Here is a 12,185-nt window from a genome sequence, read left to right as displayed (position 1 = left end):
AATACAGCTCTGAAGTTGTCAACTTCTCCAGAACTTCATCGCTGCAGAATTTGTTAATGTATGTTAAATTTTCACAGAAACAATATCAACTTATAGCACTAAATATATCTCCACATTGGTACCTTTAATGGTTCACTTCTAAAGCTGCTCAGCAATTGACTGTTTTTCAGTTCAGAAGTTAACTGCCTCTCCCACGGAATGTGAACACCCTTAGTGATATCACTTGGCCACTCTTTGTCTATATAACTCTTTTTTCTTCAGGTAATGAAAACACCAGCTCCATAAACATCAAACTGGAGACTTGGTCTGGAATTCTAGAAAGCACATTTCACTCTTTTCTCTAAAACTCAGGGCCCTGCGAAACCAGGACAAGAAAGAGCACAAATCTTCTGCACTGTGATTAAACTGATTAAGTTCCAGGTATTAAATAACTACATTTTATTTTTTTTCAAAGGAAATAACTTACCTAACTCAATACAGGTAATTCCAAGAGACCAAACATCTACTTTGCCATCATACTGCCCTTCATCCATGGCTAAAATCACTTCTGGGGCCATCCTAAGAAAAGAAATTGGTGCTCAAAATAGACAATGGAACACATTATCTTCATCAGTATGAAACAGACTGTTTCCCTGATTTCAGGTACCATAAACAAATAATTCCCCAAGCTATCAGGCATGACCATGGGATACTGGGAACAAAGACCAGGCACCCACACTAGTGCAGGCCTGTAGAGGCTGTGTGATGTTCTCCTGTGCTTTGTCCAGCTTTCCATTTATGAGTATCACCACCTTCTCACCCTCCCACATTTCCAATAGTTTAGCTGGCTGACCAAATGTGGTGAAATAATTATAACATGCAGTTGAGTAAACACCACAGATTAGGTGTAAGAGATCAAAAGCATACAAGGGATCTGCAAAGGGGCTGGTTCAGTGAACCTGGCCTTTCCTATGAAAGAAAAAACACTTCAGTTATTTCAACAACTAGACACGATGAGAATACATGAATTGTTTAAACCACTGGGGGGAGTGATTAAAATATATTACAGATGATTCAATCCCACCTCTACCACTTTAGGTCAATCTAAGCAGAACAGCAAAATATTTTTATTACTTTTAGTGAACTACAAACACAGTGATACACAACTTCTTGGAACTCAGAGCCTACTTACTATCGAAACTTTTTTTTCCAACAAAGTACATTTTATCACCACCACAACTGGAACATTACAAAGCAAGCTCCAGTAAGCCCAAGTATATTAAATAGCCAATACAGGATCCTTTCACTTCACAAAGGCAGAAATAAGTAAAACTCTTGGCTTACCAATATGGCGTCCCCACAAATGAGTTGGCAGGAGATGCTATGGAAGCAGACCCAAAGTCAGCAAGTTTCACCTGTCCTGGCTCTGTCAGCAGGATGTTCCCTGCCTTGATATCTCTGGTGACAGAATACAAGTGTCAGTATTACTCCTCTCCAAAGAAGAAACCCCCCTATTGGACAGACTATGAAACACACCAATATTGACATGTTCAAGGTGCAAAATATTCTCACATTTCCTCCAAACACAAACTCTTTTAACCATTAGGTTAAGTGCTTAAAGTGGCCCTTGATTTTGGATTCTTTTGTCTTACATGTTAGTCTTAATGTCTGTCTTAAAAATGAACTTTAAATGGCACAACAGGATAAGCTTCACATACAGTTCAGCAAAAAGTGAATCAATTACATCCTTTATCAAAGTTCTTTTTTAAATGACTTAATAATGTAACTATTCAAATTCTTCATCCTACTAAAATGTAGAAGCTACTTTAAACACAAAGAACATTTGCATCCCAAACTTACTGTGTGCTTCTCAACATGTGTGTTTGTGTAAAACTAATTTTTCAAGAATTAGTGCTCTCCCTGCCCCAGCACTCTTGGCCTTGCAGTTCCTACAAACTCTCTGGGTGCACTTCCTATTCACTGCTTCAGGAACAATCAGCACTGAAAAGTTTAGCAGATTTGAAGGAATTCTGTAGAAATTATGAATACCAGCTGTAAGAGACAGCTCATGTACAGACACAGATCTTGCTAGTGTTTGGACTACTATAAATCACTTGTTTGGGAGCCTATGGATACTGTGAAAAGAAAATCTCTGCTTACAATGTTGAATTTGGGATGGAGAGGATACAGTCAACAAAACACATTACATGTAAGTGTGTGTGAGACAGCGAAAGTGGAACTACTTACCTATGGATCATATTGTGAGAATGCAAGTATGCTAATCCCTGGAGAGCACCATGGGTAATTGCTGCTATTTCCACTTCTTGCAATGGCTTTTTATGAACTTAAGGGAAGAATTTATGTGAAATTCAATATTACAGAAAACAATACAGTTTGCAGCATGCAAGCCAGTACTGTTAACAATGTAAACAGAAACAGTAAAAGTTCATTTTCACTAGGTTCAGTATGAGAAGCAAATGTAAAAATAGTTCACAGAGTACATTCGATAATCAGATGTAATCTTCTAACTGTAAACCAGCAGCTATTTACTACCAAAGAGACCACTCTCCAACCATAAACTACATTCCTGTCAGTTATGTGACCATTCTCCCAAGTAACTACTTGAGACTCAATATCCAGTTTTCCATTAATGAAGTGAAACCCCAAACCCCAGAAATTTACAGCAATTCACACACAAATAAATTGCAGCAACACAGATGAGATTCTGGCAGCTCAGCTTTTGGTCCTGAAATGCTTCTGGCAAGAAAAGGAACAACTTACTGGCCACACACATCTCTTCAAAGACAGTTCACTATAAGAAGCCTGATAGAAAAACGACCATCTAATGAAAGACCTCATCAAGCACAACCCTAACACTGCTGTAGTGCTATTCTAGTCAACAGGCCTACAGTTGTTAGTAAGCATTAGGATCAACAGCAAGGGTTTTCAGAAGTAAATCTGTCATGGCAGGAGAACCTGAAACTCAGAAGCAAACAAATAGCTGACTGGCAACTTTAAAATAATATGAACCAAGGAGAAACCAAGCACCTGGGAAAGCCAATATTCTACAGAAAAACCTCTACAGCTACGCAAGAATTGGATAAACTGTGCCTATTCATACACACTCTGGCCCCAAACAAAACTATAAATTCAGTGAAAATTCTGTGATGCTTTAACCCCCTAGTTCAGTACTCTACTTCTGACTTTTCATCAAATAAACATGTGTGACTCACCTTCTAGTAAGTCTGATGCTGATCCTAAACAATATTCCATAACAAGCTGTTATAGGAAGAAATTAAAGTAGTTAGAAAATCTGCAATAGTAAATATATTATTTACTATTTTTTAGGCTTGTTTTCTAGGCTTGTATGGAGAAATCTAGAACTAATTCCTGGAGCACACAGTGCAGGCTGCCATAACAAAGCAAGTACTGCTTGTACCATAAAATCCATCCCAGAACTGTCACACTGACCCCTCCCACAAGTACAGCTCTAACTGGAATTAAGCATAACCCTCCTGTGTAAGATACCAAGTAACACCACTTGTAAGGAAGGCCAAAGCACTTTCATAACCAGTTAGGTATTGTATTACATATCGTATTTTATATACACATACTTAACAGGAATGTTAAACTGCACTTAACAGGCTTATCAGAGTATTAAAGGGCTATTTAGGGATTTACTTAAGATTCTGTCCCAGTCAGATTTCAAAAAGAGAAACTAAAACTTTGCCCTACAGATTTATTGAAGCTAATTCACAAAACAATACTTACAACTTAAACTATTAGTTCAATAATATGATTTCTTTAGTATATTGCACTACAAAACTTTATTAGTAGTGAGTATTAGTAATGAGTATTATTTCAAATACTCATTTTATCAAGCTGAATACACTAGAACAGCAACATTTAATCTAAGCAAAAGGGAAAATTTCCTTAAATCTTGGTTCCAGAAAGTACATTCAGTTTGCTGAGCACGTGTAAGGCCCTTGGCTATGCTCATCTCAGTCTGTACAACACCAGTGCTCAGGTGCCTCCCAAAATCCATCTGGAGAGATTTCAAAGCACTTTTAACCAAGGCAAGAGAAGTGCAGAGCAGCAGATGCTTACCCATGCTGTATGCTCCCGCAGATAGCAGCCTTTGTATTCTATACTGTTAGGGTGTTTTATTCTTTGGAGGAACTTGACTTCCTTAATAATATCCTGCCATTTCTGTAGGGAATAAAGGGAAGAGAAAGACTTTTTAGAACTGTTACCTTGTTGTTGTTGTTATTACGTCATTTAATTATTTTAAGAGGCAAAACTATCTCAAGGTTCAAATCAAAATAAGTTTGTATCAACACTATGATATTCACTGCTTAACTCCTCAGCAGACCTACAAAATAAGATGCTGATCAGTTAGGCTGTATGCAAGGATCTCTCACAATGTAATGATTTATATTTATATGTGTGCATAGGATATACTGGTACATACTTAATATCTGAGCAAGTCCTCAAAAAAGAAGTGATCCTCTACTAAGGGATATTCTGTTGTCAAATCAAATACACACACCCCAATCTGAAAGAGATGTGGGTGATAAGTGTCCTTCAGCAGGATCAGCTGCCTCTCTCAACTCTTGTTACTATCAAGACCTATCCCTACTAGTTACTATATTACACTGGATGAGGCTCCCTTTATCAGCTGCCAACTATCTGACTACATGCTTGATAATGTTTCTCTATTACTAGTTTAATCTTTACAAGGGCCAATTTAAAAGGAGTTACCTACTAGATAAAGGAATGGTTCTGCTGGAGAAAAAATATAAACAGATAAAACAAAGCCATGTTTATAATAAGGGGAGTTCTGTTAGTGCAACTTTAAAGCACAGAAGAAGCCAAAATGTCAAGTTCCAGTGTGTGCCTAGACATTGATACTGCTGCACCAACAATACTGCACATCCACATCTCCTCAGGCAAGAAAGGCAAAAGTCTGAGAGTGCAACAGCAAAACTAAAACCACAGAAAGTACCTTCAATACCAAATGCAGTAGCTGAAACCATTTAAGCATGCAGCCATCCACGTAAGAGTGTTGACACTGCAGATGGTTTTGAGCAAGAGTATCAGTTCTGAAGCTAACCAGAGGGAGAGGAACCCAACACCAAAAGGCTCAAAAGCCTTTCCAAGTTTTCCAGGTCCTGTTAATCTCTCAGCACACTCTTCCTCACGTGTTGGTACGTGGGTAGTATTCTCAGAGGGACAGAGGTCCCATCTACCCTAAGGCTTTGGAAAACGTGTGCCAAACCTCAATAACAATTTTAGGATCAGAGAAACACAGGAAACCAGAGAATACAGAAGCCCACAACTGAGGCAGCTGATTGACTACATTAAGCATTTCTCAGCACCAGAATTGCTACAGAATGACACAGTGCAGCTATAACATAAACTCTCTCACTGGCACTGCAGTGACTTAGTTGCCTTTTACCTTCAGCCTCAAAGGCCTTGAGGTACTAAGCAATAAAAGCCAAACCAAGAAAGCTAAATTTCTACACTGGGAAGAGAGAAGTGATGTATTAGTGAAGAAGTATTCATGACTTCCTGCATAAAAAAAAAGCTCCAAGATCACATTAAGAGCACAGCACTACATTTTTCAAAGGTTTTAAACCTATTTTTAGTGTAAAATATGACCTTATTTGAGAGAATAACTGTTCCCACCAATGATAAAATCTTATTATGAAACCAAATGATACCAGAATGCCCTTATCAATTTTCTTTACATAGGCTCAATCATAACTCCAGTGAACTTCTGAACAAAACAAATAAATATGGATGTAAAATAGAAAGTGTTTTAATCCTGGTCTTATTACTTTCTTCAAAATAAAGAAACATACGCATTGAAGACAAACAAAAGCTATTTCTGAAGCATGCACAGTTTGTTTCATTCATGTGAATAGAGTATTTATAGCTCACAGTAATTAAAACAGTAGGACAAGTAGCAAGTACAAATTATTCTTTCATCAGTACACAGTTAAACAAGTCACCGCAGCGACAAAACAGAAACAGGCATAGCAAATTTAACTCTGAAGCTAGAATTCAGGACTGCTGGAGAGACACTGCCACCTCTACCTCCTACACAGACACACACACACACAGAGGAAGGAATAGTTCAGCTCCTTGGAGTACAGATGATCAATACACAAAAGGCAGGCACAGAAAGCAATGAGCTGTTAGTTGAACTCATCAGAGCAAGACTGCTGGTGAGATTGGAATATAGAGAATGGAGGGAGGGAACCATAAATGCTTTGGACAACATGCTTATGAGAAATACTTCTGCTGAAAAACCATGCCATGATTTGATAGATGTTATTTACCAGAAATAATATCAAATTAGCTGCTTGTGTCATCGTGGGCTTTTCAAGAATCTGTATTAGCACTTAAACATTTCAAGTATAAAATCAACTCTCTCTGCTAAGCATCCTAGGGAAAGGAGACACATCTGGGGTGGCCATGAAAACAGCTAATGTCTAAATCTCAGAGGCCCACAACCGTTCAGCAAAGACTGTCTTAATCCCTGGCTCTGGCAATTCTTCTGGAATTATGCTGCTGTTCAGATTTTCACACTCATTCATTCACCACTTTTGCCTTTGTTTCAGCTGCTCATGAGCACAGTCATTCCAGGGAGGTGTGTGTTCTGCCTCACTACTTGGTACAAGCAAGGTTCCTTCAGAAGCTCTCACTACTGCATCCATTCCTGTCATTCCTTTGTCCAGGAAGCAACATGTTTTTTTGGAAAGGTATTTAAAATGGAACATTTAAGGTCAGTAAGACACCAACATACAAACCCATCATTTTATTTTTTTTTTTTTCTGGCTACACATTTCTGTGGTCCCAAAAAGAGCCCATTGTATCTCTGAAAGAAGAGAGTTCTACCCCTCTTTTTTCACGAACAGATTACACAAAAATACACTGAACAGAAAACAGATTTATTTTGTTTACACAGTACTCTTACTCACCTTTACAGTTATAGAAAATATTTCTCCTGCAGGAACCCAAGCTAACTAAAATCATCCCATATAGTAATTATTTGCAATGATCAAGGTTTAATATACACCATGTTCTACATACCTCATTGGACTGCTTCCCACTATATGACATTTTCTTGATGGCCACCACTTCATTGGTGCGCACATCACGTGCCTGTAACAGGAAAACAGGAAAATCCATCAGGATGTGGACAATCCTTCAGGCCCCAGCTTTCCATAAGATGCAAACCACATACATTCATAAAATAATCTCTATTCTTAGTTAACTTTTGTAGAGCATTAAACTAAATATCTAATAAATTAATATCTAATATCTAAACTAATAAATTAAACTAAAATATCTTCCAAGAGATGTGACTGCTGCAAGAATTAGAAATTTCTTTCCATAGTGAAAGATCACTCTCCTGTCTGGGAGACAAGGTGTGACATTTTTCCATGCTCAGCATCTACCAAGTCTCTGCAGGAGTCAAGCTTTGTAACTTAAACTAAAAATCACAGCTAATAAAAGCAGCTCTGATTCAAGTAGAAGGGATTTTCCCTAAATCAACTTCTCTCCCTGCCCAGGTCCAGGCCACATAAAACACAAGCAAGGCTCAGCCACCTAGTTCCATTCAAACCATATGGAAAGATGTCCCATAATGGACTGGAGATAGCCACCAGTGTCTGGAGCAGGTTTCTCCCCAGTGCTCCCAAAAATTAGTTTTTGTGTCTTAAAGGAAGGCAGATGATACAGAGAGACATGGCAGCAATCCAAGTGACCCATCTTCAGATGAGACTTCTCAGTTTCATAGTATTGTTATTTACACTGCACCATAAATGTACATAGTTTTTCACACTTCAAAGGCAAACTTCCTGACTTCAGACAGCAACAATGCAAGGACTAGACAAGAAGCTTTGTTTAATGCAGCACCAAAGCAATGGCTCATTCTCCACAGCAGGAGAAGAGGCAGCACCTTGCAGGAAGAATGGCTCCAGATAAGACCCCAGATTTCCTCTGTTAAGAGATTTCAGCAGCACAGGAGGGTGGTGGAGGAAAAGACCTCTGAGTCTCTCTGATAATAATAATCAACTTAGACATGAAGCTAAATTATATAAATCAGAATAATGTGCACCACAGCATTCACAATGACTGATGAAAATGCTGATTTTTAATATATTTATACTATCAAGAACAGCCTACCAGAACATGGATTAATGAAGTACTAGGGCTCTGCCTTTTGTAAAAAGGTTTTTCAGTCATGTTTTAATTCTGCTGTTCATTAAAGAGATTCCCAGAATTCCCTGTCAGTCTTTATTTCAACGGGCTATGATAAGCTTGAGCCAATACTCTTTTTACTTTTCTTTCTGTTTGAGGGGATCCTCTCACTGATAGTACCTGTAAAGTTGGGTGGGGGGGTGACTATTTTTGTTGTTTGAGACAAAAAAGTTAGAATAAAATTCTGACTGCTAGATCTTTACTGACAAGAGACAATCTCTGAAACATTCAACTGTGTGAAGAACTGCCAATAAAGCAGGGAAGTAAAATACTACAGTAAAGCAGAAGGAACCCAGCTCTAACAAAAGAGAGTGGGTTATTCTTCTGCTCCATCTGCAGTGTTCCAGTGTAGTAGGTTTCCTGTGTCAAGCAAAAGCTATTATTACACTGCAGAGCAGGGAGTAGGGTAAGGATAATACCAAAAATGATTCAGAGGTGCCAGACTTGCAGTTTCTAAGAATCTAAAACCATGAGGTGAACCAGCAAAATTCATATCAATTATAAAAGGAAAAAAAAAATAAAAGGAACTTTCTGCTATGAAGGATGCAACAGAAACAAAGAGACAGGAGTAAGATCAATGTATATCACCCATTGGTGGGATCACTGCTAAAGGGAAAGAACACGGGTACGACCAACAGTGAAACACTAAACTCTATTTTAAATAAGGCAGGGGAGATTTCAGGATTATATGGATTTTCTATTGGGTAATTACCCCCACATCTATTTATCAACCACATTTTTTGGTGCAGGCTGTATGCCATGAAAGCTGCCTGGAGAGAGGATGCTTTGCATCAGAAAACCCAAGGAAACAACACCTGACAGAGTGTGCTGAACACCTACAGTCCTAGAGAGGGAGAACTGTCCTGGCTGACACCCCAGAAATATTAAAATCACAGAGTTTCATTTGCTTTTGTTAGTTTCCCTGTGATCTTGGATAATTGAAAAACAGTTCCTAGACAAAAGCCAGGAGGATGTGCAAGGCCAGCTCCCTTTAACCATCCAAATGAGCAAGGCTTGTTTTATGGCAGACATGTATGCACATATATCCTGCTTTCCTCCAAAAACTCCACACAAAGGATCAACATCTGGTCACCAGAGTAGCTTCAGCATTGATACAGGCAAAGTATGCAAAAAGAAAAAGTGGAGTATGTCACTGGCTTCAGTAATATCATTTAAAGCAGTTATTAACTATAATCCATATTATATTAATTAGAGAAAGTTTAATTGTTTGCAGTAGCAGAATCAAAGTTTTGTTGAGAAAGTTAAGAAGTTTTAATTCTAGTTTTACAGAGGAATATAGTGCCCAAGAGATAGACTCCCCTATGGTTTAGTTATTCATGCTTATTTAATTCACATTAAATTTCCCTCTCCATATTGTCTCTCTGATCTTTTGGGCTTCTGTCTGAAGGATGGGGCACATTGCATAGAACAGTTTCAGATTCAACATCTCACAGCCATTAGTAGTAAAAAAAGACACAACACAAAACTTACAGGTTTAAACTTCCTAACACAGAAACAGCAATAGTGTCTTTATCAGAAACCTTGTCTTGACAAAAATGAAGCCCCTACATGGGCTGGGATTGTGTGATGCACTGCTTAGACTTGTCTTTATGCAAGTGCCAAATCAGAGGTACTTTCTGACAAAGAAGCACAATCCAAATGCCAGCAAGTAATTGCACTCTACAGTGAGTAAATACCGATCTGTAATGAACTGGTGATTTAAAATGGTGGGGGAAAAGAGAAAGAATGGCTAGAAATTAATGGCCTCTGAGTTGCAATTGCTTTGGAGATGGAGCTGGTAATGGGCCATCAGCCCTTACCACAAGGACAAAGTTCAGGCATGCTACAAATACCCCATGGCAGCTTCCTGCTGGTGTTTGGGAATGCTGTTGCTTCCAGCTCACAGGCTATCTGCAGCTGCACTGTGGGTTTCCATATCTGTGTGGTCCATGCATGCCTCTGAAAGATAGTGTTCCCAAAAAACTTCCATAATATTTCTTCAATAATATTTCCACACAGCAGAAAGACAGATTTGTCAATTCCCTCCCTTAATATTCACTCTTTAACCAAAGTGAATAAATGAGGTGAATTTAAGGCCACAGGTGAGTATTGTTTCGTTAGAAAACAGTTCCTCCCCCAGATCTGTTCCCAGACAGTGGTGGCTCATAGTTTTAGGCAGGGAACAAAATTAAGAAGCTTTTCCTAATTAGTTCATCTGTGCTGCATTAAATTTGTGCTGGAAGGTTCCCAACATGGTCTGCTGCAATTATTAACACTGAATAGGCATCTCATAAAATAGTGACACAAATGGCTTTCTGAAGGAAAATTGGCAGGTTTGGCCACACCTCCTATAATTATAAACGTGAAAAGGTTTTCTGAGGAAAGTGCTTTTTAATGAAGGCCCCACAATATTTGGTTAACACACAGCAAGCTGCACTGAGGTTGCCATGAGGATCCTGTTCATGTCAAGCAAGTATTATGCAGATGGATACTGGGATTCTTGCCTGCAGTAGGAATGGATGTGACAGGACAAATGACAACAAAAGCACCAACACTCAGGTGTCAAACATAAAGAATGGCTTGAAGGGAGCCTCGGGGTATGCACAAAGGGGAAGAGAACTCAATTTCTCTCAAGGAACAAGAGGTGATAAGGAGATGATCAGACCAAGAGAAGTGCACTGCCACTCAGAATTGATGAAGCAGAAGTCCATGTTTTAATTTGCACATAAATCCCTGCTTGCAACATAATGTTTCACCTAAAGGGCATGGACCAAGTTTCTAGGGTTTTTTTTTTGTATGCAAACACCTTGTAGAGACTGCAAGTTTGTGAAAGGATTGAGACCATACAGACACACAAGATAACATCTCTGCCCCAAACACCACACAAAAAAAGTCATAGTAGTTTCTTTTCCTCATTATGCTCAAAAAAGCCTACACCCACAGTTTAAAAAGAAACACAGCTAAAATTCACAAGTCACGGTGCTACTTACAAAATAAACTGCTCCGAAGCTTCCATGGCCAATCTCTCGGAGATCTGTGAAGAGCTTTTCTGGATCTTCTTTGAAGAAGAGCTCTGCAATTTCGGGGTCCTTCAGGCTGCCCGCTCGGCTGGTTGATGGCATCCTGCTGGGCAGTCAGCCGACCGACTATCTGGGTTTAAAGTGCTGCTTCAACCCTTGGCTCATCTGTATGAATGGAGCCTCTTCAGCATGGATTACTGCAAGGAAAAGATTGCAATCCTTCACTGATTATCCTCTGCTCAAAGAGCCTGAAACAAGCCTCAGCAAAGCAGCTTCCACTTCCTCCAGAGCAAGCAGCCCTGGTGTGTGAAGCAACACACCCTGAGTGCCGGGATAACGCACAGCCCCACTGTGACACCAGTCAAGCACTTCATCTAGGACAGAAACCAAAATCAAAACACAAAATGAGGTGCATTCCATGCTCCAACATCTGCTCGATCACCTGCAGAGCAGTCAGAGAATCTCTGACCTACAGCGACAACCAGCTCATCACCAGTGAGTGCACATTACCGCGACACCTTCCCTCTGAAGAGTTACACCCACTGTGTCCTAAAAAATTGTTTGGATTTCGTGACGTCTGTCACAAAGAGCCTGTTCTTCAGAGATAAACTTGCAACCCCTTTCTTCAGAGAAACAGCATCCAGAACAGGAGATACCCGATGGATGCTCCTCCTTCTGCTCCGCTCCAGCAGAGGCAAACAGACATTTAAATTCTGATTGGCACATGAGACAATGGACAATAGGCCATTGGCAAACACTTTCTTCAGAGGAACTTGCAACTTCAGACACAACTGGGAATGTATAAAATTCTTTCTGTCTGCACCATGAGTTCAGTTTCATTTACTACAAGCTTTGTGTCTTGGAATTTATCCAAAATAAAAGTATACTGTTAAGTTGTGCTAAAATCTTACTGTA

The 12,185-nt window shown here is 39.3% G+C and overlaps 1 protein-coding gene across 2 annotated transcripts in view; it reads right to left on the bottom strand.

Annotated features, from left to right (window-relative positions):
• The window catches only part of TAOK1 (TAO kinase 1), a 69,732-nt gene that overhangs the window by 29,256 nt on the left and 28,291 nt on the right, over positions 1–12,185 (bottom strand). For both annotated transcript variants that reach the window (XM_053961378.1, XM_053961379.1), the window contains exons 2-8: positions 11,241–11,467; positions 7,078–7,149; positions 4,087–4,188; positions 3,213–3,258; positions 2,227–2,323; positions 1,324–1,437; positions 467–558 (exon numbers count right to left, since the gene is read on the bottom strand). In XM_053961378.1, coding sequence (XP_053817353.1) covers positions 467–558; positions 1,324–1,437; positions 2,227–2,323; positions 3,213–3,258; positions 4,087–4,188; positions 7,078–7,149; positions 11,241–11,372 — 655 coding nt within the window. In that variant the 5' untranslated portion in view covers positions 11,373–11,467. The remainder of the gene's footprint in view (positions 1–466; positions 559–1,323; positions 1,438–2,226; positions 2,324–3,212; positions 3,259–4,086; positions 4,189–7,077; positions 7,150–11,240; positions 11,468–12,185) is intronic.

The sequence above is a fragment of the Vidua chalybeata genome, chromosome 20 (assembly GCF_026979565.1).
Source record: "Vidua chalybeata isolate OUT-0048 chromosome 20, bVidCha1 merged haplotype, whole genome shotgun sequence".
Classification (NCBI taxonomy): Eukaryota; Metazoa; Chordata; class Aves; order Passeriformes; family Viduidae; genus Vidua; species Vidua chalybeata.
The sequence above is the reverse complement of the archived record's forward strand: the minus strand, read 5'-3'. Positions and strand labels throughout refer to the sequence as shown.